Consider the following 16,284-nt stretch of genomic DNA (forward strand, 5'->3'; position numbering starts at 1 on the left):
TACACATTTCCCAACTTTTAAACATTGGTGCTTTGCGTACTGTTTAAAATCTTGGTGTGAACCAACACTGACAAGAATGTGTCTGGCCAATGATTCAGCTGCGCAGGAAGTTTTTTAACAGGGTATTGTTGAAGTTTATCCATGTGTGTATGTGTGCTTGAGCTTCCTGGCCGATATCATAAATTTGCCATTGCGCTGCACTGTTGCCCCGTTATCACAAAACCATTAAACCTTATACCTCCAACACCCAGCTTTCCTGCATGTGCCCAAATGCTTTATTATCACCATTTCCTAAAGCTGTCTGTTTGTGAAATATCTCTGTTGTCATAAGGTCTTTTGGCTTAGAGTGCAGCAACATTTTGTTGAAGATTTGTGGGTGGATAATTTACTGTGTGTACCCCACTCATACAGTGAAATACAAACACTGTAATACCAAAATGCTGCTCCACCTAACACAAGCTACCATGTCATGAAGTTTGTGGCACAGTTTCCCAGTTCTCATTGCTGTACATGGATCATAAAACAGGTTTAATTTTTCACTTTCTCTGTTTTCTGCCAGCATTCAAAAACTGTTTTTAAAGAAATCTCTCCTTGGTCACCAAGGCTGCATTTATTTGGTCAAAAATACAGTAAAAAATGTTTTAAAAAAAAATAATTTATTTTATATTTCAATATTTTTTTTTAAAAAGTTTTCAAATGTATTCCTGTGATTGCAAAGCTAAATCTTTCAGCAGCTCTTACTCCTGTCTTCAGTGTCACATGATCCTTCAGAAATTATTCTAATATGCTAATTTGGTAAGCAAGAAATGTTTCTTATTATTATCGATGTTGAAAGCAGTTCTGCTGCTTAATAAATTTGTGTAAATTTTTCTGTGTAAATCAATCTTTGTGTTCTGAATTCTTTGAATAGAAGGCTAAAAAACAGCATTTATTTGACAGCAAAATCTTTAGTAACAATGCTAATGTTTTTACTGGCACTTTTACTATGCATTCTATATTATTTAAACTAAATGGAACAGGAAGTTTGAACACAGATTTTTCTGTTTTCTGTTTTCATCATCTGATACATCCTTACAGCATTTATATCATGATGAAGTTGCCCATTGCTGTGGACCTCATGCCCCAGTTTTATTTTATTTATTTTTTAACGTGTGCTCTTGGTTTGGGCCTGTGGATGGTGTCCTGTCCCTCTGGCCCCTCTGGCTGCGGGTCTGTTGATCCTATTGTCTTCTGCATCAACACTCGTGGTCTGGTGCATAAAGGGCATCTAGTTAGCAGCTTAAACTCTACGGCAGGCATGAAAAGCAGCCATCATAGCCCATTCGCTCACATCTGCTCAGTGGTGCGACAAGGACGAGGACTGAGTTTGGGTGACTGGGGGACAGGAGTTCAATTCGCCCCGTAGGGCACCAGGAGCAACGGACAGAACTGGACTGCATTGAATCCACCACTGTGCAAAGGTGACCGTTTGAGCAAAGTTCACATTGGCTCTCCTTTTAATATTTGTATAGTTGTATGTATAGTTTTTGTCTTTTAAAATTGTTTTCTTATACGTCTAAGATGTGCAGATGACTTAGATTGTTGAATGTGAGCCCATTGGTGATGTGTTCTGGCAATGGCATATCTGAGTCTTACAGTTGTTTCCTGGTCCTGTTTGTAAATGGTCAGTTCAGTCTAGTTTTGTTTAAAAATAAGGTTTACAGATTAGTGAGAAGGTACACTTGGAAAGTATTTTTATAAAAATAACTATATTTTGAAAACGCTGTATAAAAAACAGTAAGTGTTTATTATGTATGTGTCAGGGTTATTATGGATAATATAAAAGACACTTGGGTTGCACTTTATTTTAACAGTATGTGCACTCACATGTACTTACCTAAGAGAGTACTGGGTAATATAAGGTTACTAGATGGGTTAAGGTTAGGTTTAGGGGTAGGTTCAGAGTTAGTACTTAGTAATTACCCAGTTATTCCAATTACTATAAAAGTACATAGTATGTACATGGGAACAAGACTGTAAAATAAAGTGCTGCCAACACTTGTGTCATCTTGTTTCTCCCTAATTCCTATTTGTCTTTCTTGTACACAGCTAATATACAACCATGGGAGACTGGAGCTTCTTGGGTAATATTTTGGAGGAAGTAAACGAGCACTCCACTGTGATTGGCCGTGTTTGGCTCACGGTGCTGTTCATTTTCCGCATCTTAATTCTGGGCACGGCTGCCGAGTTTGTCTGGGGAGACGAGCAGTCTGATTACATATGTAACACTAAGCAGCCAGGTTGTGAGAACGTGTGTTACGACGAGGCCTTTCCGATCTCTCACATCCGTCTATGGGTGTTACAGATCATTTTTGTATCCACACCTTCGCTTGTATACGTCGGCCATGCTGTCCATTACATTCACATGGAGGAGAAGCGCAAGGAGCGTGAAGAAGCTGAGGTTAGCCACCAACAGGAAATAGGTGAGGAGCGTCTTCCCCTAGCGACGGATCAGGGAAGTGTTCGCACCACCAAGGAGACTAGCACGAAGAGTAGCAAAAAGTTCAGACTCGAGGGAACCTTGCTTTGCACCTATATCTGCCATATCATCTTCAAAGCTCTGTTTGAAGTAGGCTTTGTGGTCGGACAATACTTCCTCTACGGGTTCCGCATCCTGCCACTGTACCAGTGCAGTCGTTGGCCGTGCCCCAACACGGTGGACTGCTACGTCTCCCGGCCCACCGAAAAGACTATCTTCATCATTTTCATGCTGGCAGTTGCTTGCGTTTCATTGTTCCTCAACTTTGTGGAGATCAGCCACCTTGGCTTGAAGAAGATCCGCTTTGTGTTCCATCGACCAGCTCCTGCACAATTGGAACCTCTTGGACCACCGGAGAGAAGCTTACCGTTTCTCTTAAACACCCCTGTCCAAAAACGCAAAGGCTATAGGCACCTTGAAGAGGAGAAGATAGACGAGGTTGCACACATATATCCACTAGCTGAGGTCGGTATGGAAGAGGGACAGTTCTTCTCACCTCAACTGGAGAAGGAGCAGAAAAGGAGTCAGGAGGCGGTTATGCCAACAGCTCCACCTGTAGAGGAGACAATCATTTGCGATGAGACTCGACCCTCCTTCATTCAGGTCACAGAGACACTATCAGAACTCCCACCAGAGCAGCTACTTCGGGAAGGAGATGAGGTAGACAGCTTAAAGACTCAGACAGCTTTACCAGAAGTACTGGAGGAGCGATCAGAGGGAGAAAGTGTGGAGGAAACATATTTAATATCACTTGAGGAGAGTCTGGATTTAGATCTAAGAGAACTGGCCAGTAGAGAGGCAACTGAGGAAAAGTCAGTGAAAAAGAGTTTGGTAGATGCTGAGCCAACAGAAGAGGAAAACTTTTCAGGAGCTGAAGAGAATGAAATCTCACAGGAATCTGGGGGAAAGGAGGATAACACCTATAAGGACAAGGGGTTAAGAGAAGAAGAGAGTTTACCTGATGTGGTAGAGGAAGGGACAGAAATCGGGGCGTCTGATGAAGAGAGAGAACTTTGTGAGATTGAGCCTTTTGTAAATGAGGACATTTTGGAGGAGGTAAAAACTTTAGATGATGAGAAGATTGCTGGAGATTTGGGGGAACCAAAGTCTGAGGCTTTAGGGGAGGTTGTAGGGTCAAATGTATCTGACATAGAGCCCATTGGGGATGAAGTGGATTTAGGAAAGGACAAAGCTCAGGGGGATGTAGAAGAGACAGAAGGGGATGGAGTTCAAAGGGATGAAGTAGACACAGGGGTGGGTGGAATTTTAGAAGATGTAGATAATATAGGAAAGGGTGGTGCTCTAGAGGATTTAGTGGATGCAGGAAGAAGTTGTGCTCTAGAAGATGTAAGGATGGGTAAGGATGAAGTTTTAGAAAATCTAAATGAGAATAGACCTATTGAGACTGCATTCAATACAGGTGAGGAAGTTCTAGATAACGCTCTAGGACTTTCAGTTGAGACTGTACAGGAGAAACCTTTGGGGAAGGATGGGGTATCATTAGAGATAGAGGATCCAGAGGAGTTGAAAGGCTCTAGGGAGTGGGATGAGAAAGAAGAAGACTCTGTGGAAACTGGGGGCCCTGAGAAGGAGGAGTGTTCGGAAAAATCAAAAGCCTTGGAGGCCATAGAGGAGGTGATGGATGTTCCACTTATAGCTCTGGAACTAGAGACAACAGAGGAAACAAGATCATTAAGTCGTCTTAGCAAAGGGAGCAGCAGAGCCAGGTCAGATGATCTAACTATTTGACTGACCAAACAGAAACTTAATCAAATTCTTTGATTCCAAATTTCTCTAGTGCCACATTATCAGGTGGACCAGCATACATGCATGTTTTCTAGATCAGGAGTTTTCAAAATCGGATGCAAAATTATGCTCCCCTTTATACTGAAGTATAAAGGCAGCTATGTATTTTCATGTATAAGAATTTATAGTAATTGAGAAAAATATTATTTCTCAAAATTTTCTTGAGCCCCATAGCACCTCTGTGGTATCCCAGATCCAAGTTTGAAAAACTCCTGTTCTAGATGATACATTTTCACACAAGTTCATCTTAAAAGCAATGCAAAAGAAACTGAAAAAAATCATATGAATAGCTTATACAGTAAAGGTATAAACATTAGCCACTTTCTTAAAAGTAGCTAATTTCTCGCTGTGAAAAGTATTAAAGACATATTTTCCTAACACAATTTTAATCTTAAATTTTTTTTTAATGTTAAACATTTATGTTTTGAAGATAGAAAACATAGGTCAAAGAATACAAGTCAAAAACAAACAACAACCAAAAATTACAATCTTGATTTTAGCATTTTTTTCATAGCATTTATTACAAATCCACAGGGATAGTCACAGGGAGTAAATAATCTCACATTCTCAATTTATGCCTTATCTGTCGGTTGTGTTTAATAGTTATGTTTATCTATACATTTGCCATTTATTGTTACATGCTGATCCTGGGCCATAGAAATAATTGTGTTATTGTTTATAAATCCACCAATTTGTGCATAACATTCACATCCTTTTTTGAGTTGTTCTGAATTGCTACTACCAATGGTGTTCAAGTCCTTTAAAAAGAGTTTTAAAAAAAAAATTATAGTTCCATAATTTAGTTCCATATTTACTGTATCATTTAAAAACGATTTATAACAACAATTTTATGCTGTGTGCAATACCTCTCACCAGATACAATGATCCTTTACTGGTTTATATGTCACGATTTTATCTGATAATAAAGATACTACAACGAGTGATGACTAAAGAGCCCTGTGTTTGTCTGTTGTGCAGGATAAAGCTTTTCACCTAACCTGAGACATAATTTCTTTTAAAATGTAGAAAGACTCGATTATATCTGTAGAGAAGGTATGAAAGTTCACTTCACATAACAACACTGAGAAACGAACCTTCTATGACCTCTAGTGGCCAAATATATTATAACTCAAGGTTTTACTAACGTCTTAAATTTCAAATCAATTTTAATAAATGTTTTATTTTTATTTATTTAATTAATTAAAACCTTCTGAAAATACACAGAAAACAATGAACAACCACAGTCCCAAAAAGAGAAACTGAAAGTACCTTGTCATACACAACAAGGCCAATCTGGGAAGATTAAAAAAACCACATACATGAAGTAAACAAATGTGTCAAAAATATTTTCATTTATTAATACATCATGTGATTTTGCATTGACAATTAACTCTAATTTGCCAAACTACTAGCTGTAAACTGTTAAGACTTCTCATCAGTGCCTATTGCCTAACCTCCAGTCAAGGAAATGTCCTTTGTTGTCTCATTCCATTAGCTACACAGCAGCTGTATATAATAGTTCTTCCAAGCAGCTTGTAAAGGCTTTTTGTTCAAACTAAGTTTGTTACTATTGTTTGTGATGGTTCTTGGCTCACTCATGCTCCCATTCCTTGTAGAGCTGTCATTCAGTTTGATCACAAAGGTGGTACATTAATGCTAAAGTGAGAATTTCATAATCAAGTCTTTAAGAAGATGTAGTTTAAATTCCAATGGTACATATGAACCTAAAATGGAGAGACAGAGAATTAGAAATAGAAATTAGAAAAATAAAGTAATGGGAGACTTGTTTTGGAATTTTACGGGAATGTAATGTCATACAGAAAGTGATATCTCTTTTCCTTTTCTTATAAATGCACAACTTACCATATGTGCTTACAAAAAACACCACCCACTCCACATTCTATTCTAAGGTAAATTTTACGCATGTAAATACAAAATCCCCACCTGTTTCCATCAATGCTGATCTATGTTGAAGCCTCTGTTTCAAAACGGAATCCTAAAGTCATAGAAACCAAGAGTTATTTACATAGATCACCATCTGCAACTCCAGATGGGATAGGGTCAGTTCTATATTTAATCTTGAAGTGGTTTTCAAACGCCAGTCAAAAAAGTTATATTTGAAATGGAAGAGTGAAACAAGGCTTATAAACAATTTTACACTTGTGGATGATTACAATGGTGGAGTAGCATATAAACAAGAAGACAAACAAAAGAGAAACATGATCTCAGCATGATACCTTGAGTAGTGTCTTCATGATAAAGTCCATGATAGGAAGCATGCTGATCAGCTGCCCTTTCTTCCACAGTCTGTAAAGATTCAACAGCTCAATAGCACATCCTTCTTGACACACTGAGGACTAAACCAAAAAAAAAAAGAATATTAACAAGGCAGATAAATCCACGTTCATATGCATGGGCTTCAAAAGACAGTATGATAAAGTGATAAAGCTTTTTTATCATGACTAACCTTTGGAAGTGACTTCAAAATAGAAATAAACCAGTGAAAATCTTTATGAGCTTTTGTCAGTTTCTGAACTTGATGATTTCTGGTGTTTAGACCTTCCAGACTCCTTCTGCATTTCTTAACATTGGAAATCTGATGAAATAGAAATATTTAAACATTAACTGCCTTTTAACAATCTTTTTGTTGTATCTACAATACTTGCAATTTGCATAATACATGTCTTCTCTACATCAGAGACTGATTGATTATTCAAGGCATTAGGTTTGAATGAATGTTTTCTCATGGTTCTGATTGCTTTCTGTATAGTCTATCTTTATACTGTTGACGCAAGAACATGAAACACCACACTGCCCTTTATGGAGTTCACCAGCAGCAGTAGACTGACACCAACATGACCATACCTATAAATATCATAAACTATAAGCTGTTACCAACAGTATAATGAACCAATAGCCTAGTTATTGAAACACCCTAACCCTGATAACCTATCTGGTTTCCTTCTCATTCTCCTTTACTTCATGGAAAGAAATGTGAGAATAAAAGCACATATCTACATTTTGCAGCTGATTAACAAATCATCAATTCAAATACATTCAAAATGATATGGAAATATAGTGTAGGTAGGTGTGAAGTGAATTCAAATACATTCAAAATGATATGGAAATATAGTGTAGGTAGGTGTGAAGTGTTGGTGTTTCTTCCATGGAATATGTATATTGGAACGGAATGTGACATTTCGCTGTTTCGCTGTAACATGTTGAGTTCTTTAGAAGCTAATCTTTGTAAGAGACATGCAAGATTCAACAGACTGTAGTATTTCCTGATAAAGTAACAGGCCCATCAGCTTTTTATTTCCTGATCAAAATATTTTTACTCGCATTTGGCAATTTCTAAGGCTTTAAATTTGGACCCTGTGTGTAGTTACAAACAGATATTGAACCACTTTTACCTTGCCTAGGTGGCTTCTGTATTTTGCACGCAAACACTTCAGCTCCTCAGACCATCTGACAATGAAAACTTCACATTCTTCCAAACTCAAGTCATCCACCACATTGTAAGCTTGGGACTTTCCAAAAACCTATAGGAATAGTAGCAAAACTTACTCACTCAGTGTCTAGACATAAGAATGGTGATGTAGATGATCTCTCACTTGTTCATCAATTAGCTGTCCCATTTCAAAGGTGCATTTCTCAGCCGCATATGTCATTAAGGTAGGATGTCTTATTTCACAAAAGTAGCCTAACCATTATAAAATTGACCGTTATTCCTTGTGAAGTGTAAATTGTTGTAATTTCATTATGACTTTCGGATGTAATGGTTACTTTACTGAAATAAGGCATCATCACTGACTTATGCAGCCTTTGAAATGAGACCGGATTGAGGCATGTCAAGAGTTGATCTGATTGGATAAAATGTCTAAAACAAACGTACCAACAGAAACAATTAGTAATTTACCTTTGTTGTGACTCTATCTAGCTGTGTTGCCAGGTCTGTTGTAATGTGTTTAAAGGTGTCCAAGGTTATTGTTTGTTTCTGTGTGGATACAAAGACATAGACACAAATCATTAAGTGACAGGCTTGTCCTTCAAAACATAGCAGTCATGATAAAGATTGTATGTTTATGCTAATTTAACAAATTAACCTGAGTATTTTTAAAGATGAAATCACCTTTGATGATCCTATTCCTAATGTAAGCATTATCAAATACACATAGGAAAATTACACATAGGGGAGATCCAGACCACCTAGACCTACATACTCACAGGGGATAATCTTGAGAAGTGAGGGGATGGGCATGCCTCATCATTGTTTGACTTAGGCCTGCCTGCTATTTGTTTAATTTAGCTAACACTGATTTCAGTTTTGAGTTTGCACTATGTTATTAAAGAGAAGTTTTATTCCGTTTTTAAGTGGCCTATATCACAATAGGATGTTTAGAAATTAGCCTAGTCACTTTATTCTTATATGTTACATAATTGACAGACAGCGCTATGTCAACAGGCATCTATTGCCAAAGCCTTTTTGCCTGAAATGATTCACAAATATCATATATTGTGTTGCTATGGTGCTCTAAATGGTTGCTAGGGCGTAGCTTGATAGCTTCACAATGATCCTGAGAGACTGATTGGTTGTCTGAGTAAAATGAGCCCGCCCCCTTGTCTCTATGACACTGTGATCCAGAGTTATGTTCAATACAAAATCCCTATGCAATTGACCATAGTAGGAAAAACGCATGCTATGGTATTCCAGGGTGACAATATCTAAATAAACCTTAAATGAGTAATTTTGTATTGAATTTATCTTGCTTTCATATAGCATTACGGTTCATAACATTACTTCAGAAATCACTGGCACAATTTACCTCCAATGTATTCCCCCAAAGGCACAACTTCCCCCGCACCAGGGGCAAGTTGTGCCATAGACCACTTTTTTCCCAAGAGCTATATTTCTGAAACAATTTATTTCAGATCCAAAGTTATTGTTCTCAGGGATGCACCACATCCTAAAATATATGTACATCCTTAAGTTGAAAGGCATTACTGCCATGGCCTCACTTTAAAGTCACTTTGAGTAAAAATTGGCACAACTCACCCCACTCTCCCCTACAGTGTGACAGAAATATTCAGTAATAGCGTTTAAAAATAAGTTGAACCCAGAAGTGCATTGTTGGTTTTACATTGTTTCGTGATGAAACCTTACCAATGACAAGTGTGGTTTTGAGAACGGTTCAGACATAGAATCATATTCTATCTCAACCATCTTCGAATGAATATTAATTTCCCAAATGGCATCATGTCCTTTAAAAGAAGTCACACATTATAGCATAATAATCTGCAGGCTACAACTAAAACGAACTGAATGACAGGTCGTCTTTAACTTTAAATTAACATACATATCTCCATCACTCAGGATCATTAACAAATACATTATATATTTTTTATTACGGTTTAATTATCTGTATGCTTTATTGATTTACCGTTTCTAGGCGATTCCTGCAGGTTTCGAATGAGCTTTGATAAAGTCCTCATAGTTGGTCGGATACTCCTAGGCAAACACTTCGGAATACGAAGAACATTATAGTGTACTTACTGAATCGAAGGTTCGAAAAATTCCCCTTGCTCTAAAATAAATACACATTGAAGGCTTCCTTCTTTTTTGTCACGTGATTTGTGTGAAAAACAAAACCCACGTGACAATTTTTTTTTCACCAGTGGTGGGGTTGGGGGGGACTGAATCGTCTACTCTGTACTGTCCCGTCAGTCATCACCACCAATTTGATGAATATTGACGTTTTTGAGGCAAATACAAAGGAAATGGATAGCCTACCGGAATTATTTTGGTCTATGCATACAAATGAATATGGCAAATAACCTGGTAAAAAATATTGAGAGTGGGAAGAGATTTGGTAGTGGGTAGACATTATAAGGCTATAGCTAGCCTATAAAAAACAAGGGTAAAATGGTAAACGTCTAACTGGAGGAAGAGGTCAATGGCAATCCAAGTTTGATTAGGTTGGTATGAAACTAGAGAGAGATAAAGGCAATTAAAGAAAAATAAATTATTAAATTATAAATTTAATAAAAAAAAAATTATGATTGCACAGGTCATTTCCCAGCAAACACATTTAGTTGTGGCAACGTCTGTGGCACGTTGCATTTATACTATGGCAACGTCGCTGTCTAGGCTACGTGCTCACAACATTGTAACAACGTAGAATTGACAGGGCTGTAGCAACGTTGCTGTGTGACATTCAGCTACTGCGATGCTAGATATAGATATCCCCCATTTATGTTATGTTTTGAGGTTATTTTTAATTAGATAATTATATAATTATATACTTTTTAGATATTGTGTATCCTTATTATTATTTAATGGGTCTAACAGTAAATTAATTATAGTCAACACCTGCAAGTGTAGGCTACACTATGAAGAGTAAAAATGACAGAAGGTTACATTAATTCAACTTGATTAATTCAACTTGAATTGTGTGTTTTTAATATTCAGGGTATGAACACCTGTGATGATTAATGAATCTCCATAGAAACTAATAAGTGGCAGGAAACTAAATAAAAAAGGTAACTGAAAAAAAAAATACAAAATAACTGAATGTTCATGACAGTAAACCTCTGAATTGTCTCAGTTAATGTGTTTTACAGAAAAACTATGTCATGATGAAACGTATAGGTGACGCATCTCCTTCTGGCCATGACTTTGCAAATTTGGAATTTTACTACAAGCCCTAAAGTCCCTAAAATAGCCTACATTTTCCCCAAATATTACAGTTTTATTTTACATGTAATTACAGCTTTTTGTAAATAGTTTTTACTCCCACTTTGTATCTGTGCTAAAAGAGGAAAATGCTCAGATATTAATAATTGTTTTCAATTGAATGAGTCAAAGAACCAATTATATACTAACAAGTTTTAGTATGCCAGACTTCCCTCTTCGTTATAGTGAGAGAGATTCTTCCTTGTAAAGAAACTAGGGGTTATACATATTTTGCATAACTTCCTGATGGTTTGAACTATAATCAGGAGGGTAGATAACCTCTTCCTGATGTCACATAAGTTACAAATCAAATTAAAAAAATTAATAGCCCATTTTTTTTATTTACATTTTTACACTTTATTAACTTAATAAAATCTCTGAATATCATTTACACATTTACATGATTGTTTGAGTTAAACATACCAAAATAATAGTATCCATAAAATTATAAAATCCAACAGTTCATTTTATCTCAAATTTACAGTTTTATTTTTCACTAAAGGAATATAGTATTTGACTAACCAATTATTTATTTATAATACACTTAATATATTTGTGAAATTTCTATCAAAATATTTGAGAATGGAGAATTAAACTGATCTATTTCAAGACCCACAAATATTACTTAATTCAAATCAATATTATTAATATATGATTAAAATGACAGTGTGCATATAAAGCATCCAACCAAGCAAATACAACAAATGAGTCTTCTTTTTAAAGCTCAATGCAAGAGAAGGAAGGACCATGAGGTTGGCTATGTATTAAACTACATGTTGGTAAATACATTTTATGATGAAATCACCAATGCTCTGCCTGTCTCAATGGTGCCAAACATTGGGTAAATGTTTCCTGTCTCACTAAAGTCTGTATTAAATGTGTAAATATGTCTTCTTTTCTCAGCATCATAGAAGGAGACGTGGCCCTCCTCTATGTCCAGATAAACTCCTATCTTAGAGGGTGTTTGCATGTTGAGTTTAGTGACTGGTTCAGTCAAAGCCATCAAAGTTCCCAGCTGCAGACGCAGATTCCAGTACCCTGTTTTTGTGTTCATGGTGACATAGCCATTACGAGGAGCTGGTTCCTTCACGACTCCAACCCGCCACTCATGTTTGTTCTTCACATCTACCTCCCAGTAATGGCTACCTGTATTATAACCCTCTTTAGCTTGGACACAAGTCCAGCCATCGAATTTAGAACGCTTCCTTTGGAACTCATTCCAGTTATTATGGATATTATATTCTTTTGCCCTCAAAGATTTTCCATCTTCAGAGACTAGTAGATCTGGGTTGGCTGTGTTTGGATCCAGAATTACAACAGCTTCAAGAACAAAATGAGAATATATTGAATTATTAAAATTAAACTCTATATAGTAATGTATAGTACATTTACATGTATATATCTTGATTATAGAGCTATATATCAGTTGAGCTTTACCTGTTGATTTTGTAATCCACTTCCAAACTGCAAAAATGAAAGTAACATTGGATTAAGCCTGACAAATTGATGCTAAATTGAGCATCAACACAAATGTTTTTTATTTCTTTCTATTTTTCCAAAAAATGAAAATGCAATTAAAAGTGAAGCCATGATTTTATAAAAGTCAATGAGTCTAATGAAAATACCTGGGTTAGGAATGCGTAATCCAACTATGAGGAAAAAAGACAACAAGGAAACACATTGACATAACCTTATATATTTGAATGCAATTTATCATTCTCTGAGACAAAATTTTACCAGCATGAAAACAGCATAAAACAGTACACTATATGTAAAATCTCTGTGGGAAAGACCAAAGTAATCCTCACCTGCTTTTTTGGATCTCTGTTTACTCTTCACCCAATGTCTGGGGATTGAATCCTTCTATACAAAACAATAAAACCACAAATACTCTTTAAGATTTTACATTAATTTTGAATAAAATGTGATTGAAGTGACAAATAATAGATTTTTTACAAATATTTTAAAAAATGCCAAATGGAATAAATATAAAACATGTTTCCCTAAGTATAAACATGAGTCATACAATGTATGACATTTATTGAAAGCTTAGAACATCAGTTGAAATCTCATGCATTTAGATATGTTCAGTTACAAACTAAATATTGAAAAGCCATGGACTACTGTCTCAGTTATATAGCAATACTTGATTTCTTTACATGACCAATTTTCATTTTCATTATGATCAACTTTACCTCAGAGCTTTCTGACTGTAGTACAGTCCATATGATCCAGTCCATTACTGGGAGTATGCTGGACTCTCCCTGTTTCCATTCTTTGTGGAGTTCCCTCAGTGTTTCTTCACATTCCCTCTTTGGACATATTGAGTTCTACAGTCAGAAAGAGACAGAAAGATATTTGAGATATCTGATTTAATCTTGTGCGTGACAGAAACGTCTTATCCCTCGGATCTCTGTAAACATGCAAACCTGTTCCATGTGTTTAAGTTTCCAAGACCAGTCAGACAAGATTTTTTTTGCTTTGTTAAATTTCATTTCACTGTTTGACAACTGCTCTGAACAGGTCTGTTGAATCTACAGCACACAAAAGAGAAGAAACGAAAGAGTAAACAAATACCACTGACAACTAAAATAGGGTCTGATGTTAGTTAGGGTTAATTCATAATTTTCAAAGTGATGATATCTTGTCGCCACTTTGCTCCAGGATGGTTAGAACACAAACTCTCAAAGAGATATATTTTTATTGCTTATTGCATATCAGTTTATTGCTTATCGCATATCAGTTTATGGCATTATGCCTGGTTAGGACATGAAACTAATCACTCAAACCTCTTCCTCGTCCAGTTGTTTTTTCTGTGTGTTCTCGAGATCTTCAGCCCATTGCAAAATATAATATTGCTGTTCATCCAGCTCTTCTTTAGTTCCTTTCTTTTTAAACTGTCGAGTCATCAACATCTTTGACTGTGGGCATAATGCAGATAATTTGAAACTTCTGTTAAACTCATATGAAAATTCATATAATAATGTCAAATGTTTACCTGTACCACTCTGTCCAGTTCAGAGGCCAGGTCTCTGATAATGTCCTTTGACTCATCAAGAGAGTTGTGTTTTTGCTGAATGCTTTCGGTGGCTGGTATTTTGACGTTGAACCACTACAGAGAGATTTTTACATATTAAACAAATACTAGTAGCTTAAACTAAAGATAATTAATAATACTTTATATTACATGCATATATTTACCTGGTAACAGTCCTTCCCAAATTGTTTTAATATTTTAACAACATTCTATCAGAAAAAACAGGGACACATGCCCAAAATATTAATTCACCATGCACTTTCAAATCAAGCTGAAACTAACTACAAGGTATTTTGGTGTTTAAAATAAAAAAAGAAACTCTGTAGAAGATGTTTGTGACATTATACCTCAGTAGCACTCAGATCTGGCTTGATAATTGGGAATGATGCAGAGGCTCTTTTATTCTTCTTTATGTCTGGCTTCATGAGACTAACGTCACTAAAGGTAACTCCAGCGCTTTTTTCTTCTGCAACATATATAGACAGCCAATGAATTTAGTAACTGCAACAGGAAACAGAAATGAAACAGTAACGCTGTTGACACATTGTGGTAAAGCTATTAATTACAAACAACTCAGTAACATGTTGTTAACATGTTTAAACATGCTGTAGGAGTGATGTTAACAAAGATGCAACACATCAATATGAATACTTTTGAATATTTGTTGCACTATTCCAAATTCCTGCCAAACAAAAGAATGTATGAGAAAATTGTGGAGAAAAATGCCATATCTCATGTAAAAAGTATCCAATAAGAGCTCTTTTGAACACATCCTTGACTGCCACTGCAGTCGAAAGAACAAGGGTTTTTGTTTTTGTACTGCATATTTAAACTAGACCCGCCCGTCTAACCTAAAGTGAAACCATGTAAGTTTGTTTTTGTGCAGTCAGTGACTTCCTCATTGAGTGATCATTTCAACCTCATAGTTCCAAACAACAAAAAAAGAGACATTCTGTTTCAAGCAGAGAAGAAGATATGGCTTTAGACTGCTTGGAATGGACCATTTAGTGGTGTTTTTTGTCTTCTAGGATTTGAAAACATGTCAATTAATCAAAAGTGACAGGCATTTATAATGTTACAAAATATTTTATTTCAAATATATGTTGTTTATTGAACCTTCTATTCATCAAAGAATCCTGAAGAAAATGTATAGGTTTTTACAAAAATATTAGCCAGCAAAAACTGTTTTCAACATTGATCATAATAATCATTATTAATAATTGAGCACCAATAATAATTAATAATAACTGAGCACCAAATGAGCACATTAGAGTGATTTTTGAAGGATTTTTATTTCTCTAGCACTATATAAGATATGAATGTTTTTTTTTTTAAGAAAAAGAAAAAGCATACCAGCTGCTGCAAATGCCATATCTCATGTAAAGAGTAATCCAATAAGAGCTCTTGTGAACACATCCTTGACTGTCACTGCAGTCGAAAGAACAAGGGTTGTTGTGTTTGTACAGCATATTTATACTAGACCCCGCCCCGTCTAACCTAAAGTGAAACCTGGTGAAACCATGTAAGTTTGTTTTTGTGCAGTCAGGGTTGCCAGATTGGGCGGTTTTGCAATCTATTTTGCGGGCAAAAATGGGTTTGGGCGGGCTCTGGGTCAGCGGCAGCGCCAACACAGATTTGAATGTTGCGATATGATTTTGTCAAAGGTTTAATAGACAAACTAAATGGAATAAGATCGCGTGGGTGTTTGAATCGAGATCACAGACTTTTAAAGATGAATGGTGCAGCTCTGTAACGACACATTTCATCCTCTATTGAATCGAAAGTGGCTAACTTATGTCAACCTCATCTATAAGCAAGGGCAAAAATAAAGCAATTTAATCTCAATTAATATCTGTAATAAAAAATATAAAAAAATCGATTTTAAAATCATAAAAATAAAAAAAAAATACAAAATCGCAATAGGTATCTAGGTGAATCGATTTTTTCTCCCAGCCCTAATATGCATGTTTCATGTTGCCATTTGAAATAATTGAAATGTTAAAGTGGGTTATTTTTTATGTCCATATATCCACTCGATGTTTTTATTTTACTGAATGCTTTTGTTCCAAGCGACTTTTAGTGACAATAAACAGACTCATTGATAGCCTAAGTTGATCGCATTATTTTCCGTATAAGCTTATAGCTTATAGTTTAATAGTAGGCTAGAATAGTTTGACTGAAGTCAGTGTA

The 16,284-nt window shown here is 36.0% G+C and overlaps 3 protein-coding genes across 4 annotated transcripts; 1 reads left to right on the plus strand and 2 right to left on the minus strand.

Moving 5' to 3' along the window:
• The first annotated feature begins 1,191 nt into the window (after window positions 1–1,191).
• gja8a (gap junction protein alpha 8 paralog a) lies at window positions 1,192–4,547 on the plus strand. Its single transcript, XM_084420493.1, has 2 exons — window positions 1,192–1,460; window positions 2,089–4,547. Exon 2 carries the CDS (start codon window positions 2,102–2,104, stop codon window positions 4,265–4,267), a length of 2,166 nt encoding a protein of 721 aa, XP_084276619.1. The 5' UTR covers window positions 1,192–1,460; window positions 2,089–2,101; the 3' UTR covers window positions 4,268–4,547.
• A 1,108-nt stretch (window positions 4,548–5,655) lies between these two features.
• Window positions 5,656–9,953, minus strand: LOC311297970 (uncharacterized protein). Of its 2 annotated transcripts, none has more exons than XM_084420494.1 (8): window positions 9,766–9,953; window positions 9,489–9,586; window positions 8,244–8,321; window positions 7,738–7,866; window positions 6,792–6,920; window positions 6,562–6,681; window positions 6,269–6,320; window positions 5,656–6,048 (listed from the first exon to the last, which is right to left on the minus strand). In XM_084420494.1, exons 1-8 carry the CDS (start codon window positions 9,815–9,817, stop codon window positions 5,981–5,983), a joined length of 726 nt encoding a protein of 241 aa, XP_084276620.1. In that variant the 5' UTR covers window positions 9,818–9,953; the 3' UTR covers window positions 5,656–5,980. The 2 variants fall into 2 exon arrangements, with proteins under 2 accessions (XP_084276620.1, XP_084276621.1); XM_084420495.1 differs by having other exon boundaries at window positions 5,663–6,048; window positions 8,457–9,586; window positions 9,766–9,816.
• Window positions 9,954–11,404: 1,451 nt separating this feature from the next.
• LOC311298577 (E3 ubiquitin-protein ligase TRIM38-like) lies at window positions 11,405–15,605 on the minus strand. Its single transcript, XM_084421627.1, has 11 exons — window positions 15,448–15,605; window positions 14,442–14,560; window positions 14,259–14,303; window positions 14,056–14,169; window positions 13,847–13,978; window positions 13,487–13,591; window positions 13,253–13,387; window positions 12,866–12,920; window positions 12,683–12,706; window positions 12,495–12,521; window positions 11,405–12,377 (listed from the first exon to the last, which is right to left on the minus strand). Exons 1-11 carry the CDS (start codon window positions 15,464–15,466, stop codon window positions 11,848–11,850), a joined length of 1,305 nt encoding a protein of 434 aa, XP_084277753.1. The 5' UTR covers window positions 15,467–15,605; the 3' UTR covers window positions 11,405–11,847.
• Window positions 15,606–16,284: the final 679 nt, after the last annotated feature.

Source organism: Rutilus rutilus (genome assembly GCF_951802725.1).
Source record: "Rutilus rutilus genome assembly, chromosome: 10".
In the NCBI taxonomy this organism is placed as follows: Eukaryota; Metazoa; Chordata; class Actinopteri; order Cypriniformes; family Leuciscidae; genus Rutilus; species Rutilus rutilus.

Bases quoted from the DNA above. Each gene is read 5' to 3' on its own strand.
- gja8a (XM_084420493.1), top strand. From the start codon at position 2,102: ATGGGAGACTGGAGCTTCTTGGGTAATATTTTGGAGGAAGTAAACGAG.
- LOC311298577 (XM_084421627.1), bottom strand. The intron at 14,304-14,441 runs GTATAATGTCAC...TTTTTCTGATAG, and splicing joins CAGATCTGAGTGCTACTGAG to AATGTTGTTAAAATATTAAA. The intron at 13,388-13,486 runs GTTTGCATGTTT...TTCTGACTGTAG, and splicing joins AACTTAAACACATGGAACAG to AACTCAATATGTCCAAAGAG.
- LOC311297970 (XM_084420494.1), bottom strand. From the start codon at position 9,817: ATGAGGACTTTATCAAAGCTCATTCGAAACCTGCAGGAATCGCCTAGA. The intron at 9,587-9,765 runs GTAAATCAATAA...CTTCTTTTAAAG, and splicing joins GCAGGAATCGCCTAGAAACG to GACATGATGCCATTTGGGAA. The intron at 6,049-6,268 runs GTGGGGATTTTG...TCTCCATTTTAG, and splicing joins ATCAGCATTGATGGAAACAG to GTTCATATGTACCATTGGAA.